The 20,251-nt window shown below is 41.4% G+C and overlaps 1 protein-coding gene across 4 annotated transcripts in view; it reads left to right on the forward strand.

Annotated features, from left to right (window-relative positions):
• Nucleotides 1-20,251, forward strand: part of ncoa2 (nuclear receptor coactivator 2) — a 133,312-nt gene that overhangs the window by 51,195 nt on the left and 61,866 nt on the right. For all 4 annotated transcript variants that reach the window (XM_088919174.1, XM_088919176.1, XM_088919173.1 and 1 more), the window contains 2 exons: nt 14,190-14,297; nt 18,757-18,929. In XM_088919174.1, the coding sequence (XP_088775300.1) occupies nt 14,209-14,297; nt 18,757-18,929 (262 nt within the window). In that variant the 5' untranslated portion in view covers nt 14,190-14,208. The remainder of the gene's footprint in view (nt 1-14,189; nt 14,298-18,756; nt 18,930-20,251) is intronic.

Raw genomic sequence — 20,251 nt, forward strand, 5'->3', positions numbered from 1 at the left:
GATCACATTGGAGCATTTCTGCCACACAACCTGTACGTATTTGCTCGTGCATCGCATGACATTAGTCATTACGGGACGGGCCTGTTTCCGTCGCAGTTCTTGCAAAGTCTCGCTCTCGGCCGTGGTGAGACAGATGTTTGCAACAATAAGGCGTCCATACGGTAATTTCACAAAGTTCACGCTTTTGTGCTTCATTCGGAATTTTGTAAACGTTTTGCAATAACGTCTAATTAATTTTGTGACTGAGATTTAGTAGCCGGTCTGAGAAATTGGCACCGTAGTTTCCCTTGAAGAAGTAACAAAATGATGAGAGGAGACTGCCTTTGTGGTTGGAGAGCTAACAGGTTAGTTTGAAATTCCTACTAGAATACCATGTCTTGGCTGCTTTCCCTGTGTGCTTGCAAACAGCTTATCAGCGATACAGGCATGCTGCTCCAGGGTGATTGTCATTGTGACTAAGTCTTTGTTTTGGACATCACCGGCTGTGCTTTAAACATGTTGTACACCTTTTAAAAGCCACTTAGAACGCTTAATGAGGGAGGCATGGTGATTAGACACCACATTGGAGGGGGTTTTACCTAATACAACTGCAGGGTGTAAGGAGCCATGATTCAGTTACCTTGATAGGATGAATGGTAATATGTAATCTTGCCTGTTATTTATTGCCGAAGGGCTTTGAGGGTTTGTGTGAAGTTTCAGTCATTCACAGCTTTTCAAGCTTCTTAAAGTGAAAGATATGCCCTTCAGATTTCCATAACTATTAGTATTATTAAAGTGGTACACACACAATATATTGATTTGTTAATATGAAACCCCAAAATGTCAGAGGTACATTTATGCTGTTGTGCCACGGGGAATCTCATTTCCACACCATTTTGAGTCTCTTCACTGTTTACTAAAAGCAAAGTCTCGGAAGTCTGCCATCAAAAAAAAGATGCTGCTATGCTTTTGTGATGTTGCTATGCTTTGTGTTAATTTCCACAGATAAAAGAAATCAACTACTGCCATTGGTTCTAATTGTTTTTAATTCCGATCAGTTAAGGTTAATTTTTAATGTGGGCCAGTATGATTTGGGTTTTTAATGACTGTCAGTATGTGGTCAGTTTTAATACTGGTCATCAGAGCAGCTTCATCAGGGTGTGTCACGTAGACGTTCAGCAATGGGTTATTTCCCTCACTGAGTGTTTAGTGGGTTGTGAGTTAGTGTCAAGCCATCACCCTAAAAAGAGCATTTCACCTAAAATCAAATGTTGGGTGCATTTAACTGTTGCATTCACTGTAGAGCTTTACTAATCTTGCATATATGAGATTGACCAATGAAGTGTCTCAATTTCCTAGGTCCCTTTGGTTAAAATAGTGGAAGAGAAAGGTCATTTTCTGGGGGTACTTTGCAACTTATTGAAGTAAGAAATCCTCTTCAGTGGAAGGTGGAGAGTGAATCGAAGAGCAGCGTCTGCAGAGTAGCAGAGCACCTTTCTGCATGACAGTGAACGATGGCATCAGCACATCTGTATCCCAACAGAAGGAAAGGTCACATGTGAGGGAGATGGTGTGAAGGGTTGTAGATCAGAAAACACATCTGTCTCACATTGGCTGTCTCCTAATTACTGGAACTGGGACTTCCGGATTGTTGCACAGGCTGTGCCACCTCGATATCATAGCACATTTCCTCCACTTGATTTTTGATGTGGGCATTAGAGTTTAAATTTAATCTAGAACCGTTTCAGTTAAATTGAATGCGTTACAGTGAACTTGCAGAAAATATATTGTTTCTTTGTGGCATTTTTACCGGATCACTACCATCATCAGCACCTTAAAATAAAGGCAAGGTTTTTCATAAATTCACTAAGAAAAATGCATTTTATAGAAATAGATTAGGTTAGGTGGTTTTTAATTTTTGGGTGCATCTCTTAATAACCATGTTCTGTGTCGTACAGTAACTTGTATGTTTTGTGTGGAAAGTCACTGATGTTTTAATAGTAGAGGAGACAGACTTGGGTCAGTCAGTGCAGACTTTTAGCTATTTTGAATTCAGGCTAAGATACTATTGCTCTTTCCAAACAGATTTTTAATTTAAAGTTTCAGTTGCCAGAATAATAGACTTATTCACATCATCTTAATCATGTTGTCAAATTAAATATTTAATTTGAGGCTGTGCGCTTATACGCATAACTGAGGGATTAGGGGTTTCAAATTTCAGGAAGCTTTCTTTTTTTCTGCAGAATGGCTTCTTTTTGCTGATCTTCGCGGTGTGTCTTGTGTCTAAGTAGCCCATAACAGCCATTTGCAGCTTAATGCGTTTATTATACCGTTCATCCCAGTGGCATCTTGGAGTGTCTGACGGTTTAAAAGATTCATGAATGTGATCAGCTTTCGGTAAATGGAAGTCGGCCGTTTGTTTCCGTCTGATGCTCTCACTTTAAGGCCATTACGTTCTCGTCGTTGTAAGAGGAGCCGATGAGCAGGATCCCCGAGCTGCAACATCTCTCGGCCGTCTGGGACAGTCGAGCGGGGCCAGGCCTGTGGCAGTGGAGCCCCAGTGGTGTGGTTATGTGGCCAGGAGATGTTCGCAGAAGAAGACCTCAGCGCTTCGAAGACGGGAGGAGGAGAGTTTTTTTTTCCTTCTCTTTTTGACTGAGAAGTGGGTGTCAGTTTTTTGAAAATATAATCTCATTTCCTTCTGCAGCTGTTGGGGATATATTCTGTTTGAACTCAGTCCCCAGTTGTTGTTTATAGTTTTTTTTTTCCTCATAAGCTCAAATAAGCACACCAGTCTCTGTACACAAAGATTTAATTAGACAAAGACAAATATATATACAGAAATTGATTTCTCTTATCTTTGTGTTGTTAGACAACCTTTGCAACATGTGCATCACCACTGGCTGCTTTTGTTGCATTGTAATTCTTTTTCCATTGATATTCTGAAATATTATTATTGTGTTGTTTTGTTTTTCATACCGTGAGAAAATACTTTATTTTTTTGACGGGCTTGAAATCTTTCTTACAAGCGTGAGCAGAGCCAGTGAGAGATTCCTTTAAATGTCCTGAGTGAGGCGAGTTGAACGTTTGAATTAGTTCTAGTTTGAACTAGAATGCGTAATCATGAAAACAATGAACGTGGAGTTTTTGCTTTTAAACGCTCGTGACCTCAGTCTGACCTCAGGCTAACTTCCTTTTTACCTTGTCTTTCCAGCTTTTAACTGCTCAAGTAAGGAGCTGCAGTTAAATTCGGAGCAAGGTGCTTACAGAGCCATGTGAAGTCCTGACTCCATTTTGTGTTTTTCATGTTTTTTTCCTCTTTCATATTGTGGTTGTGTTATTGTAAATATTGAACACATCTGTTAGTATCTCCATGTGAAGCTTTTTGAAATAGTACGTCGTTCATGGTAGGATCTGACAATTTTCAACAGTCCAGTTGCTCTCGGTACTGGGATGCTTTTGTTCTGTGAATGCATTTGGCTGAACTGGATGGTTCTGATTTTGTTTTTCTGAGGGGGTGATAGATGATGCAGAGCCTAAAAGCAGTGTTGTGTTTCACTGTGTGCAGCAGGTTTCTGAGGGATGGCGCAGGGCAGTCCCACTGATACCTTTACGAGCAGCAACATTGAGTAGTGTTTAAGGCTCTGGGGTCCCTGCCATTGGTTTGCATGTTCAAATCCCAGCTGGGACACTCTTTTGCTTTTGAGAGCAGTACTTGGCTTGGAATTCTCTAGTAAAACCCCTACCCTGTAAATGCGTACTCTCCACTCTTGTGGTCACTCTTTGTGATCGAAACCGAGGATTTCCTCTGACTGATCTGGTTAAAATAAAGAATTTAGAAGGTGTATTTTGTGAATTAAATATTAGTTGGAGAAGTGTTTTCTTGAGATGCAGTGCTGTTGAGGCAGGGGGAGAGTCACAGCAGTATGTTAGTTTACTGCCTGAATGATACTGACTCCATGACCCTAATATTAAAGAAACTTCCAGAATTTGATTACACCAATTGTAATGGCAAATTGTGCCCCTGGCTTGCATGCCCCTGATGAAACAGCAACAATAAATGTCAAATAATGCAAAGATTTACAGTTTGGATAATGTTTAAAAAATACTGTAAATGCCATATAGTAATCTTACCACAATAAATAAGTAAAGTCACATTCGTCATAAACTTCATCATTAAATTCTCGAAACCATGAGAGTCGCATTTGTTCATAACGCTGTGGTTAGTATTTTGTAAGGCCTTCAGACACTTGGGTTTCCAGTTGAGATCTTGAGACAGAGATGACAGGCCAAAAACACATATTCTGTGTGCAGTTTACTTTTCCTTTCTTTATTTGGGTGTGCTGTTCGGATCAGCATTATGCTGGAATGTCCATTTTCGGCCAAGCTCTAGCAGAAAGACTCAGATGTCTGGCTATATTGTGCTGGATTTCATGATTTTCACCGTCTTGACAAAGGTTCTAGGACCGGGCCCGTTGATCCACCCCAAAACACGAGACCCCTTACAGTATCTCACAATGAGAATGACTGGTTTATTAAACATGATCTTTACTTATTTTGCCCCCCACATGTCCAAAAAGCCCCATTTTCATTTCATCTGACCTTGCTTTGACTTAGCTTCAGCTGTAGTTAGGCAAATTAAGGTAGCCTTTTGGTCATCCAGAAGAGAGAAGAGGCTTAAACCTTGCAACCAGCTATGAATACTGCATTCATGCAGGCAGCTTCAAATGATCATATTCAAGACTTTATAGCCTAAAGATCACCAACTGTTGCATTTGGATTTATGGTTGCCTCCCACAGACTTTCCAGCCCTAGGTGGTGAGATGTTCTCGTTTCCTCCTCCTGGCAGGGCTGCTCCTCTGCCTGTGGCTTGACATTTACTGTGAACCTGTCTTGTAGTGGAAGGTGGTGAATTGAGCTTTTTGTGGGTTCTTTTATAACCAATCCAATTTATGGAGGTCTGTGGCCATTTGTCTGCAGTCTTCAGATTACGTTCTTGACCTTATTGATGATGATGCCTGCTACTACACAATGTTTTCTGTGTTACTTCCATTTAAACCCCAGGGAAATGGGAAACCTCTATATATCGTAGTTCCGGAGGCTTCCATGACACTTCCAAAGAGTGGATTTTCATTATAGAATTATTTTATCTAAAGGAGAATTCAGAGATAGGAATAAATGTGTTTTCACAAATTAAAACAGACAGAGATACATTATCCAGTCTGTAGATCATTCTGCTGTGATGCTTTGTGTTCCTGCGTCACTATTAATATGAGAAGACCACTACCCGTAACTGGTAAAACTTGTGTTTTCAAAACTTGTTAAATTGACGATGTGTTTTCAAATGACTTTAAATGTTGTATTTCATTGAAGCAAACAAAACAGGTACAGGTTGGTATGGATTCGGCTGAATTAGGATGTCATTTGGTTTTTTAAGGAGCTGTTTTTTCAACTGTTCACACGGCAGAATTGTGCGTGGGAGGGGGGTTGAATTCATTTTCTTCCTTACAGCGGAGGACTGATCTTGATGCCTTAAGGGCGGCTCGGCCTGAGACTGCGATGATGGGACCTTGTGACATTTGCCTCTCAGGTCTCCCTCTGGGACTCGACGCTCCACAGTCTGCCTTTCTCTCTCGCTGTTCTAATGGAACCAGACTGCGTGGCTCCTTCCACTGCAGAGGAAGCCTTCTTTAGTTTCGCCTTTTATCCCTGGGACGAACATTACACTTTTTGGGGGGCGGGTGAGTGGCCCTCGAATTCACTCGCTTGCTCGTCCCGTGAATCCTCCCTTCCTTTCCCTGGCGCTGTCCGGCCTGCAGTGCCGTTTTCTTCCTTCTGGGGTGAAAACGTTTCTGGCGGGAGGCGGCGGAAGGGCTGCCGCTGTCCTGTGTGAGCGGGGGCAGTGATGACTGCCGGACGAGGCGGGACCCTGGGGTCCCGTCAGCGCGAGGACAGCGCCGTGTGGAACTGTGGGGCCGGGGGCGGAGCGTGACGCTGCTCGGAAACGAAGGCCGGCGGCTGTAGTGTGTAGCCGCGGGCCCCACAGTGTGCACCTTTAGCTACTGTGTCACACGCCAGTTCTGCTGACCGTCCTTTCTAGGATGGGGAAAGTGGTTTTCAACGTCTGTTTTTCTTTGATGATATTTGTTTTGCATATTTTTGGGGCGTTTTTTGTCATTTAACAAAAAAAGCCTATCTCCTATGTCCATATATCTAATGCAGAAGAGAAATTGACCGTCAGTATTCAGGGGAGAGGTTGTGTGGTGCTAGTGTTAAATTTGGTGAAAACAGAACTACAGGTAATTGGAACTCTGTACAACTAACTTTATGTACAGCGTATTCACAATTTCACTGGGACTAGTAGAAAACAGTTCACTCCTAGGCAGGGTTAAAAGGTTTGCTCATTCTTGGTGTCTTTCTAAAGCAGGTGCCTGAAATGGGATATAGAGGAGGAGATCCTGTTATTGTTTGAAGTGAGTTTCCTTAATAACTCAGTGGTGTGTTTTGAGATGTTTTTGTTTATATTAAAGATACTGGTAGGAAGTGCTGTATCATTCCTAATCCAGTCTCAAGTCAATTTCTTAAGAATTCGCTTTTAGGTAATAAATCTTTGCTGATAACTGGCAGCATTTCCAAGTCAACTGCTGAGTCAGGGTACTTTTTTACTAAATACACCACAGACTCGTGTAATCTTAGTTACAATGGGTCCTTCCCTTAAAAGAAGAAGTTATTTTTTTTTCACTTTTCATAATAAACTGGTGTCTTAAAGATTAAGATGGAAGATTAAAGCTTGTTTGGTACATTTTGCATCTTGTCTGCTTCTTATACTTGCCTATATAGCACGCCATTTAGTTCCAGAGTTTATTGGAGCTGATGTGTTTCACTACAGGTATGTTTGCAATGCTGACAATTAATTTTTAGCCCTTGGGGCCAAGGCAGATCCATTCTGGGAAAAAAATATTACCGTTGAGTTCAAGGTGGATGCAAAGAGAATGATCATCTATCTATGTAGAGTCAGGAAGCCGTTTATTAGTGGTCAGTGTCACAACAACCCAGAGCACAACCTGGATGGTACAGCAGTCCAAGAAAGATTATGCATGTTATTGTTTTCAGGCTTAATGCAAATTAAATATGCAATTTATTGATACTTATGCATGGAAGCAGTCCCTTTTGAAAAAGGTTTTCTTATGCTCATAACCTCAGAGCAGTTAACGGTGTCATCTCTCCAATTAATGTTAGGCAGGTTCTGTGGTATTTTTAATAATGTCCATGAGAACAACCATAAACATTCTTTTTCAGAATGTAAAACCTTCTGACCTAATCTGGAAAACGGTAACTGTTTTTATATTTAACACAATGTTCTTGGGGGAAAATGTTCTCGGAATTCGTTCTCATTCTGAAATCATTTTCCCTTAATTGATAGATTTTTTTTAGCAAATTCTAGAAGTAATGGGGAAAATAAGCTTTTAGCGAAATTTAAACTCCTGTAGTTTAAATATTAGGAGCTGCTACTTTTTTATTCAACATCAGAGTTTACTGAAACAATAAGGATTGATGTCTTACTAAGAACTAATGAAGACTGAACAGTCTTGCTAATCAGTTTGAAGTGAACATCAGTTGTTCCAATCAATCAGCACACTAATTCATTTATGGATCAGTTGACCTGTGAACCATTTTCTTTTTTCCTCAGGAATTATTTCAAAATGGGTGTTCTTTGCTAGGAATTAGACTTGGAAAATTGCATTAGCATTGAATTACAAGGAAGAACAGGGATATATTAACCATTTATAGGAACCTGTATATTGCTGCTAACATTGTAAAATCATATCCCTGTCTGTAACCTAAAAAGCGGTATTTAGCCAGCGAAGGTTATTCTAAATTCTTAGAGATAATTTATTTTTAAAATTAAACCCCATGTTTGTACTATCAGCATCTTTACCTGATTGGTAGTGTTTGCAAGATAAATGGTCATCAGATATGTTGATTAACAATTTGTGGTATTTGCATATACACGTACATATGTTATTTTTTAACCAAGCATTCCCAGTCATCTTATTTTTTGTGACCTCTTTTCACTTATGAGTAAATAAGTCTAGGGGTTCCACTTGCTTGAGCTTCTGTTTACCCTGTGGTGTGGACTGGTATGCTGTGTAAGGTGTAGTACCTGGCCTTGTGCCGTATACTTCTAGGAATAGACTCATGGATGAATGGATTGTGTACTCTTTTCACCAGGTAACATGCAAGGGGAACAGAGAATTTACTAATGGACCTAACTTCATCTTTGCGTTGAAGGGGTGCTGTTTAATTTAAAGTGGACAGTGAAAACACACCTGTTAGAAAAAGGATCAGCACCCCATTAAAATATCTGATCAGCAAAGTTTTGATAGATCTAGTCGATAGGTGTACCTGGCAAGTTCCTGAGTGTTAGCAGCGTGGTCTCTTTACCAGTCAGTCCAGAGTTTAGAAGTTGAGGTTGGATTTGTAGGAGTCCCACTGCCCAATCAATGCATCCTTGACTTTAGGTTAAAATTCATAAACATTGAAAGATTGTATTTGTGCCATGCAAGTATATCGGAACTAAACTTGAAATGGTTAAAGATACTGGTGTATCCAAATGGAGGCTCTGCTTTGAAATGAGCTTTTTGTGCTCCCATAGGAATGTTTGAACAGCCTGTGGTAGTGAGACTTGAAGATTTTAAAAACGTTGTGATGTAACAAGCTTGTGACACCAGGCAGCTGGTCATCACTTCAAGAGTGTGATTCAGACAAGTGCACAGTGATTGACATGCCTTTCACTCCCTGTTGGGGAAAAATGTGCAGAACGTTTCCCCTCCTATGCACGCCCTCCTGCAAGAGAGGTGCTCACAGATGCCCCCTCATCAGGGTAGCAGGACATGAGACATATTGTCTCATGTCCTGCGCTCACTCCGTCTGAGCTAGTCCTCATACTGAGGATCTCCGAGACCTTTTCTTGTGGTATCTGAGACTTAAAGACCTGTACTTCAGACACATTGCCCTTGGCGTCGTGCAAGTTGTAAGTTGTAAGTTTCATGTATGTATCGTGTAAGTTCTTGTTTGTGTATGTATGTACACCTTGGTCCTTACACAAACTCCTCCGAGGTCACACTCAAGGTTAACTCGCATCGCTGAGATCTTCGCTCGCAGACTCGAGGGCTCCCCCCCCCCCCAGGGCCTGCTCCTGCTCCCCGCTCTTACTGCTCCTGCTCCTGCTCTTCCTCGCTCTTACTGCTCCTGCTCCTGCTCCTCCTCGCTCTTACTGCTCCTGCTCCTGCTCCTGCTCTTCCTCGCTCTTCCTCGCTCTTCCTCGCTCTTCCTGCCCCCGCTCTTACTGCTCCTGCTCCTGCTCCTGCTCCCGCTCTTCCTCGGGACCCGCTCCTGCTCTTCCTCGCTCTTACTGCTTCTGCTCTTCCTCGCTCTTACTGCTCCTGCTCTTCCTCGGGACCCGCTCCTGCTCTTCCTCGCTCTTACTGCTCCTGCTCTTCCTCGCTCTTACTGCTCCTGCTCCTGCTCCCGCTCTTCCTCGCTCTTACTGCTCCCGCTCTTCCTCGCTCTTACTGCTCCCGCTCTTCCTCGCTCTTCCTCGCTCTTACTGCTCCCGCTCTTCCTCTGGACCCGCTCCCACTCACGATGGCTACTGGCCCACTCATTTTCTGCCAGTCAGGTCCACCTCCAACCACTAACGTCTCCACCTTGCACCACTGGACTTCACACACATCGGCCTCGGTTTTGACGGCATGTGTGCAACCAGAGGTCAGTAGCTAGAAGGTACCTTCCGCCACCCGGTTCTTCACCTGTAAGCTGAGGAGAGGTCTCCTATCGGAACACTTTTGGACTGGAGGAAATGCAGAGATAATAAGGAGATGGTCTGAAGTCGGTGAAGAGCATTTTGAAACTGGAAGGTTTGTTAAGCAGGGCAATGCCAGGGCCTCTCTCCAGTTCAGTCCATATTCTGTCTTCTGATCTGCATCTCTGGTTAATATTTGTTGCTTAGATTTCTTTACTAGTGTTTCAACAGTTTTATTTTGTTTACTTTTATATGGAGGTGAGTGATGCAAGATCAGTTATCACTTCATCTCAAATGAATGTTGACTGTTGTGTAGCAGATTCGTGATTTAGCTGCTTCCTTCACAGCGCAATTTAAAATGATCTTCTGTGTGCTGTGAAACACTGAAATTGGGTTGAGAAGTTCATGCAGCCAGTTTTTTTTTTATTTTGGCATGTGTTGTACATCAGAAAATGTGACAGAGAGCCAACATATAGTATACTAGTTGAGGTGGGTAGCTGTGTCAGCATGCGTAGTCTGCAAAGGAACAAGTAATAGGTTTATTCCAAGCTGAAAAGAGAAGAGAGAAAACGCAACGTTTCGGCTGTGATAAAGCCTAAAGAAGGCTTCACAGCCGAGACGTGTTTTCTCTCTTCTCTTTTCAGCATGGAATAAACCTATTACTTGTTCCTTTGTATACTAGTTTAGCTACTTATCAGTTTTTCTGTGATTGATTGTAATGCTCATATATGTTACAATATAAAGTAGAAACCAGGGATTTCATGAAATCTCTAAATATTTCATTGAAATCGCCGGTTTTGTATTCTTTCAGTAATATATAATGGATGATTTTATGATTTAAAAAGAAATATTTGGTTGACAAAGTCAGACAAGGTCATGGACAGTATTAATTGTGTATATGCACCTATTGTTTCTATCAAATGAACAATTCTCCTCCCCACCTTAAACAGTAATTGTATGTGACAGCTGGAATTTCTGGCTGTAGCAGTCCTGCTTGGTGCTCAGTGATCTAATGAGAGCTGTGTGTGAAAGGAGTGATTCTGTAGATGTACATCTGCTTTTGCGCTATCAGGAAGACAAATGATGCAATTAAGTGAAAGAATGATATAGTTATTTTAGTAGGTTATTATGTGGTTTCTTACTGCTTATGTCCCACTGGGTTATTGCTGCTAATCCATGCATTTTATTTTTCTGTGAAGTCTCAAGAACCCATTCTTTCTTCTCCCATTATCTTTCAAAGGAGTGTCAATTAAATTTAGTTTTTAAAGGGTGGGTAGCTTAACTCCCTCCTTAAAAAGCCCTTAAGAAACCTTAAATAACGGCCTCTCAAAGCAACACCAGTGGAAAAAAAGATTGAAACCAGAGTAATGCGATCACACAACGTAAATCCTATTATATTACTTTTAATAAGGCTTCTTGAACAGTGAGATCAGATTGCATCTTAAATAAATTGGTGTCTTTCCAGTTATACTCAGTACTGTGTAAGCCTAGTATACTGTACAAACTAATCCAGGAAAGGTTGCATGATAAGATTTTGAAATGTGGAAGTGATTCTACAAGTACAGAAGAAAGTCTGAAGGAAATTGAGAGTTTCAGACCATGATGACATTGAGCCTTTGTGAGAAGGGCAAAGTTTTGATTAGGATACAGCATGGCACTTTTCAATTTTAGGGGATCTCTGCTGGAGTTTGTTTTCTCATATTAAGGAATTAGAGTAGATTATCTGCAGTGTGAATCTGCAGTTTGTGGGCTACTTGTGTTGGCAGTTAGTTTTCTTCAGGGTCTTTGTTTACAAGCCTTACTTTCAACTCTTAGCTAATGCCCTTGTACAAAGCTCTTCCTTTTATGGTAAAGCTACGTCACCCTATATACAGTGTTTGGACCTAGACTAGTTTATTCTAAGCAATACGTAGCTTTCTTCCTGCTGTTATTGGTAATATGTCAACATCTGTGCAAATGTGATTTATCATGGTCTTGTTAATTGAGACAAAGGCAATTGATGTTTTAAACTTTGTTTGAACACTTGGATTAGAACACAACCTCATTGCATAAAGTACATGATACAGGAGTAACATGAGTTTGCCTCGATTGTGTTATACAAATAATTGTAAGGTATTGGAGCTAAATGTGTACCCCCTTTCATATGAGGAAACCATCTAAAGACGTTTCACCTGCTACAATGGAAAAAATGTTTGGTGACTTGGCTCTTTACAGTTTGCGAAAGCATATAATAGCATAATGAGATTTTTAGTTTTTCATGACTTTCCACTGTCCGTTATTTTGGATATTGAAAATTCCTACCTTTGTATTTGTGTAACTTAGGTGCAAGTGGAGGACTAGGGTCAGATATACATTGATGTACATAAAGATACAGGCTGTGTTTTTTAGGAGAAATCAAAATAACTCGGTAGATCTAGTTCAGGTGGGGAGCTGCGTCAGCATGCGTAGGCTGCAAAGGAACAAGTAAAGGTTTATTCCATGCTGAAAAAGAGAAGAAAGAAAACACAACGTATCAGCTGTGGAGCCTTCTCCTCTGACACGTGAAGAAGGCTCCACGGCCGAAACATTGTGTTTTCTTTCTTCTCCTTTCAGCATGGAATAAACCTATTAATTGTAACTTGGTAGGCCGCTGTCTGTCCGTCCCCTTTCCAAGTATTTTTTAATTAATGTTTTGTTTTTAGTTTTCTCTGCTGCTGTGATCTCTGTGCTCTGCTACTGTGGTGTAAGTAGGCCACTGCAACCCAACAGGGATCCCTACTGATGATGCATTCAGATTAGCAGTCTGCTTTCCTTAAACAGCACTGTGGCAAAAAGAGGCTGCTCTGAAGTTATGTAACTGGTAGATGTGCTACATGCTGTTGCAGCCGGTCTGGCTGGAAGAAGAGACCGTAATGCAGCAGTATCTACAGGGCTAAAGCAGAGGATACAGATGAATATCAGTTTGACATTGCATGAACAGAGGATGTTGCTTAACCATCAATTATCACTAAGGCAAGGTGTGGATGTTAACCAAGCGCGGTCTTTAAAAATACTGCAGTAAGTGCACCTGCAGTTTATTTCTACTTGTTGGAGTAGTGATGTATTAATTTGTATGGTTACCTCCTGAAGACCTTCATAGATATTGTTGGATATGCGTAGTGCATGTTTTTTTTTTCTGACCCTAACGGCTGACTCTAGACTCGAGACGCCACATGTTCGTGCTGTTTTGTATCTGGGGAGCTCCATCAGAGAAATGAAAAAGAATGAATTCAAGAAGTTTGTTTTGTTGATAGCTGGTAAATACTCTTAAACTGGCACTCAAAACTGGTAGGACAACAGGACAGCTTTTCTGGGTTTTCATGCGTGACTTTAGTGTTGAAATTCCTGAAATGTCAGCTGGTTACTTTTTTCATGCAACTTCACAAAAGAGACGCAGTAAGATTTCTATTGTAATGATCGTCTCTGCGATTCAGAGTCCATTATCCTTTGTCTAAGCACCAACAGATGGCTCTTCTTTACCTTGGTGTCAATTATTAAAGGCCCTTTCCTCTGCATTGATTGATTATTGTTAATTTAATGCACCGGAAGGTCGAGTCATCAACACACCCAGGGCACAGTTTTCTCCATCTGAGTGCAACTTGGCTGTTTGGCAGAATTGCTCTGTCGGGCAGTTTGATTGAGATTCATCCATAGTCTTCCAGGAGGCCCTAAGCTGATGATTAAGGAACAAAACTCAAGAGAAAGAAAAATAGAAATGCAAATCGAAGCAAGCACATCCGGAAGTTGTAAGATTTTTTGTAGTGCTTTGGTGCACATCCCTTCGGTTTTTGTAGGAAGAGCAATGTTTATCGAAGTGTTTTTCAAAATCCTTATCTTGTAGGTGGACAAGTAATATGCTTTGTAACTTATCTTGGTAATTGAAATTTTTTACTTTATTGTCCCTGGTTGTCCTTAAATGTTCTGTAGTGGGAGAGAGATTTGAAGTGATTCCGTATCATTATCTCAGGGCAGAAACGCTGACAGAATTATATGCTCTGCCCTTTTTGTCCATTAAGGTTACTGTCGGACAGCTATACATGCTTCAGTCTTTGGGAGGTTCATGAGACATAAAACCGAGGTCCTGACTCTCTGTGGTCATTAAAAATCCCAGGGTGTTTTGAACGTCGCTGACAGGCCACAGATCTGTAAGAAACAGAAATGTGTCTCTTAATTATGCTTTCATGCTTCAGTCCTGCAAACCAGAATTTTTAACATGGAACTTTTGTCTGCTGTACAGGAAGGTACGGGGAACCTGTGAGGCTAATTCCTCACTTAATAAAGGAAGAAAACAAATACGTTTTGGTTATTGCATGTGCGGGTGTTGGTTTATACTGGTCTAGGGAGAGAAATCTTTCTTAACCTGTGTCTCGTCTCCATCTCTCCACAGTTGCTGATATGCGCTGAAGATGAGTGGGGTGGGTGACAATACCTCTGACCCTGCAAGGGCAGAGTCCAGGAAACGGAAGGAGTGTCCATCTGATCTCCTGGGACCCAGGTAATGTCAGGCGTCAGTCACACTGCCCGACTTTTCCGAGGATTTTCAGTCGTAGCCTTCATTTACATAATCGTAAGGAAATCACAGCGAGTTGTAGGGAGTCGCAGCGCGCGCCCGTTAATGTCAGTTGTGCAGTGTGACACCCCCTGCGACTCAGTCATAGCGCTCTTAACAGCCCCTACGACTCTCTGCGACTCGCTATGATAATATCAAACAGGTTGGATTTTTCTCGGAGTGAGTGGCAAGTCGTAGGGGTGGGCAGTGAGCCAGATGTGTACTTGTGAGACAGTGTGCCCATTAGATTACACTTTATAGCGCAATACTAATTTGTTTACAATATTTGTTTTAAAGGTGTTTTATATTTTAAATTGTATTTTTGTAAATGTGTTCTGTATTAATAAAGAAGAATTATATTTTTGAAGATGTTTATTTGTGGGGGAAACAATGCCTGTGTTACGTTTTTCAAGATGTTTACGTGCTTGTTCTCCATGTTGTTTACTGCCGTGCGGTGCTCCTCTTGTGCTCCACGTTGATTGGCTGCCAAAATGAGGCGACCTTGCGGTACTTTCGCGGCGCAATACGAGATTTGGAACCGTGATGAAAAGGCGTGAGGGAATCATCTAATTAGTCACCTCCTGCGATTCCTAGTCGTGTAATTTGACACCCTCTAGGACAGAAAAGGCAGCGAGATTCAACAACTGCAGTCGTTAAATTTGACGTGTCGAGTCGTGTAGTGTGACACCATCTTATGAGTCTCTGCCTTACAAACCGAGAAGATACAAACAATAGGAGGCCATTCGGCCCATCAAGCACGTTTGGTTTGTGTAGCTAAATGGTCCAGGGATCTCATCCAGCCAGTGTGTCGGCTTCAGCAGCACGGCTGGGCGGTTTGTACCTGGCAACCCTCAAACGGATCCAAACTGATCTGTTACCACATCCTCACGTCAGACCTCAAGGCAAGGAAACATCCTTTTAGATTTCTGCTTGATTCCGAGTCATCACTTAATACAGCACTCCGCATGGTGATGAGCACATTCTGGCATGCTACACCCCATGCGCAGACCAGAATCTTTTGGAGACAGTGATAATATGACAAAGGGTTACTCCGAGAGTACAGGAAGGAAGTGCCAGATCAAACAAATTGTTTTTGCTTCAGTGCATACTACTTTCAAGATGAAATCTACTGATCAGCTCCTAGGAAGCTAAACATTTTAGTCTCTGGTACCTTTTGTTTTGTTTTGATATGGTACAGCAAGGCAGTCATAATGACATAGTAATAAATGGCTTTCATCTCCAACCATAACATTACCTACGCTCTGAGCTGTGTTGGGCGCATCTCTTAAAAATTGCTCATTACTTTGAAAAATTGTCTCATAGTTAATTACTAGTTGAGAAATGATGCCCAGCATTATTTTTGGTTAACTGCGACTTGATACCATTATCAAAAACTAAAGCTGTTATTTTACGTGTTTCTTTTAATTGATAGTTACTAAATAGGGGACATGTTATAGCTTTGTTGCTGGCTGAAATGGTATTAACACATTAAAAATATCAAAGGCTCTTAATCTCTTTTGAAAAGAGGCCATCTTAAATAAGGCCTATGTGTTAAATTTGAATAGGTCGTCACACCAAATTTAAAATTTAGCCATGAAGGAAGCTGATGACATTACTAAATCTACGAGTGGCATATCTGAGTATTGTTTGAGCACACCCGCCAAAAGAGTATAACTGTCAATTCATAATTGGAGAACTGAGCTCTAAGGCACAGAGTCTGTCAAACTGGAACTATGGAAAAGCAATAGTAATATTATTTCTCAGAACACATAAACCACTGTTACATTCACTGTGACAATGTTTAAAGTATTTTTCCCCCATACTGATAATAACTTTCAGTAGTACTGTGGAGAAGTTAAGTGTCTTTAAATTATTAACTTGGGGAAAAAGTGTTATGTGGTGCTGGTCTTGAAGTTATATAATAATAATCACAGTCATCCCTTCCACTTATATAGAGCTTTTCTGGATACTCCTCTCAAAGTACTTTACAGGTAATGGGGAATCCCCTCCACCACCACCAGTGTGCAGCCCCTCCTGGATGATGCACCAGTACTCCCCACATACCAGCTCTCAGTGGGGAGGAGAACAGAGTGATGAAGCCAGTTCAGAGACGGGGATTATTAGGAGGCCGTGAAATTTGGCCAGAACTCTGGGGTAACACTCCTACTCTTTTTGAAAAATGCCCTGGGATTTTTAATGACCACAGAGAGTCAGGACCTTGGTTTTATGTCTCATCCAAAGGACGGCGCCCTTTTTTTTTTAAAGTATAGTGTCCCCGTCTTTATACTGGGGCATTAGGACCCACACAGACCTTAAGGTGAGCGCCCCCTACTGGCCCCACTAACAACTTCCAGCAGAAATCGTAGCTTTCCCAGGAGGTCTCCCATCCAGGTATTGACCAGGGTCACACCCGCTAAGCTTCAGTGGGATGTCAGTTGTGAGTTGCAGGGTGATATGGCTGCTATCTTCACTTTAGTGAAATATTCACTTTAGTCAGCTGATGCACATAGTAGTGGTCTAATTTGGACTGAGGCAGGCAGGGCATGAGGGCCACTGCAAATGCATCTTTTAAAGAAACTTGTGAACAGGCACAGAACAGGAAGCACTTCATTACACAACTGGATGTGGAGTGTGGAACAAGCTGCCCAGCCATATTGTGGAAGCTGAAACCCTGCTTCCTTCATGATTCCTCCTCAGATCAGTTACTACCTGCTAACTACCAGACGGGCTGGATGGGTCAAATGACCTTGTCTTGCTTGTAAGTTTTCTTACAGATATAAATCAACGTCAGTGATTGGGTTCATAAAAACATGGGAATTCTAACTAGAAAAGCAGCAGTTCCACTCCTAATCGATACAGACAAAATAAGACAAGCAAAATATACAGCATGGATTTCATGTGCTTCTGAAGGTAGATTTTGGAATAAGTCCACAAGCAGCACCTGTGATTTCTGATCTGTTTCGGGATGTTAATAATAATAATAATTTTATTTTTTAGTATTTTTAGTAATAACAGTAATTATATTATTACTGTAAGACCAATATCATCACAATTCGAATGTTTTATATACCCTTTTTTAGAAGAGTGCTTGAGTGGGTAGGACAGTATTCTCTTTGCTTTAAACATCTCTCTTCGTACTTACGCATTTTTTTACATTGGTGACTAAAAATACAGATTTGCGTTGCATGTCTGTGCTTAAAATCATTTCTAGGGGGTAGAATGACACTGTTCCTTCTTTTGGGGGTTCAGTTAGTTGGCTCATTCAGCCACAGATCTCACGCAATGAACTTGAAATGTCCATGGAAACCAGGTTTAAGATTTCTTTCACATGAGTTACATCACATTTGTGATGCACTTCCCTGCTCTCTGATATGTGGCACAGGGATATGGGTTTTTCTGCATGCTAATTATGATTTCCTCTTCAGGATCTCGGCACCTCATCTGTACGAGTGCCCGTCAGGGCTGAGTTGAAAACCACATTCTGCAGATCCCGTGTCAGTATATGTGGTCATCCAGAGCAAAACCAACCAGCTATGAGTCTGCTAATCTGAGGCTTTCACCTAGTTTCTCATATTACTGTCGCCATAAGCAAATAGCCAAAGGCTGTAAGATTTGAAAAAAAAAAGTTTCTTAACAAAAAAAACAATGAGAAGAAATTATATTATAGTTAGTACTTCGAACAAGCCACTCATCTTATATCTTGACTTGTTTTAATGTTTAAACCTAAAAAGATTCCTCTCCACTTGTGGGATATACCTCAGAATCAAGCAGGCTTGGGAAATGCAGGATGATGAGGTTGGCCAGGTGATGCCGCAGAGTGAAAAGCACCACAAGTACAGAATGAGTGGCGAAACAAGCCAAGGGCAGTTTATTTAGAGAGTAACGTGGTGTCTGTGTGCCAGGCCGGGCAGGGCTGTCTGTTTCTCAGGGTTGTTCGTGGGTCTTTGCACATTTTCATGTTTGCCTTACACTCGTATTGCCCAGCTAATAATTCTTAAAATAGAATTTTCAATGGACAGGTCCTGATGGATGTTTAAGTTGAAGTCTATTGTTATATCAATAAATGTCAGCACTTCTATAAAGCTTTCAAACAACAGTATGAATTCTCAATGCTTAATTGTGGTGCGTTTTTAAAAGTAGGACCGTTTGCATGCAAGTTGATATAGTCTCGGAAGTAAGAAGTGGTGTTTTTTGGAGTTTGAACTTTTTTTTTTGTCATGAAATTTAACCCCTTTAATTAGGTATTGAAATGATTGCATTTGTAATCACATGACATGTTTACATCTCATTTTTCTCTCCATAGGAAATTACTAGAAGACAAATGTTAAATTAGGATTTAAAATCAACTACCCACCTGTGTTTCCCATGCCGTTGCCTCAAAGTGTGTTTTTTTTCCTCTCCGCAGCCCTAAACGAAGCACTGAAAAACGAAACCGTGAGCATGAAAATAAATACATCGAAGAACTGGCCGAGTTGATCTTTGCGAACTTCAGTGATATCGATAACTTTAATGTTAAGCCTGACAAATGTGCAATCTTGAAGGAAACTGTGAAACAGATACGTCAAATAAAAGAACAAGGTAAGAGGCCAACATCGTTTTGATTTAATTTGGTCTAGATGGTGAAATGTAGCTGGGACATAAATGCTGTTTATCTTGGTCCATCAATGAATTTCTTCCCTCTTTTTTGTGTTTCAGAGTTTTTGTAGCATTTGTTGACTTTGTGTCGTGGCATAATGTAAGAATTTTACACCGGGTTTTTGCAAAGCATTTAGACTTACCTTCTATCTGGGGATGGTAAAGTTTTTAAAAGATTTTTTTACCATCAAGACGCAGTACCAGAGTACCAGAGGCAGCTGTTATTGTGGCAGATTTTTAGTTAGTCGATGTGCCAGGAGAAAAGTATTGAGGTTTAATGATTGTGTTAGAGGCTTTTAAAGGGATGGGTGCAAATGTGCACGAGGTTAAGTGCATGCATTTGCACATGGGAGCAGTGCTGCTCTCTGCTGCAGCTGTCGCTCATCAGGAGGCCTCTTTAAATAGGCTGAGAGAGAGAGAGAAACGGATGGAATCACCCGTTTGCATTAGTCTGCGGTTAGAGACTGTCTCCTGGTACAACGTTAACAGGTTGCAGTGGATTTGAATGGGTTTTGGCTAAGACACGGCTGGGTAGGTTAGAAGTTAAAAAGGAGAACCGAGGTTGGTTCTTCTGAGGGGATATATGTTGCCACCAGCCAGAGAGCATCCTCCAAGGAGCAGGTTGGCTTGAGGTGTGATGGGGAAGACTGGGAGGGGCGGAGCAAAAGTTAGCTCTCCCTATTGGTTTAACGCCAAAGGTGAGGACCTCCACTCTGGTCCACTGCTTAGGATTGAGGTGTAGCTCTTGGGCAGGAGTAAGTTTTCAAAGTAAGGTTTCAAAGCAGCCATGTACACTGGTAGAGTAGTAACAGACCTGAATGCTGCTGTGGTTATGATTTCTGTCCCTGGCCAAACAGGATCAACCAGGTACGGTTACGCTACTTTATACTATGGGTATAGTAACTCTGTGTCACTTGTAAACTCTTGGGTTATGGTTCTTTTGTAGTTGTGGTTGCTAAAGCTGAATGTTTTGGTTAAGACTGAGGGAAAGACGGGGTTAGTTATCTGGCTATAAATCCTAGAGGGGGGTTGCAGTGTAGGGGCTCTGTCCCCCAGGACCATCCATAGAGAGGGAGGCGCACCTATAAGGCTTCTTTGCACTGTGACAGTAGTTAAAGCACTATCGGCACTATTTGTGTTGTAGCTGAGCAGTTGAGCACACTAGACTTACCTGACCAACCAGTCACTACTTCTTTATCTCATTGATCACCATCAGCTACCTGAAATAGTGTCTTGTTGCTTTTATCTGTATGCTGCTACCTTAA

Source organism: Atractosteus spatula, chromosome 6, assembly GCF_055471065.1.
Source record: "Atractosteus spatula isolate fAtrSpa1 chromosome 6, fAtrSpa1.hap1, whole genome shotgun sequence".
Lineage (NCBI taxonomy): Eukaryota > Metazoa > Chordata > Actinopteri > Semionotiformes > Lepisosteidae > Atractosteus > Atractosteus spatula.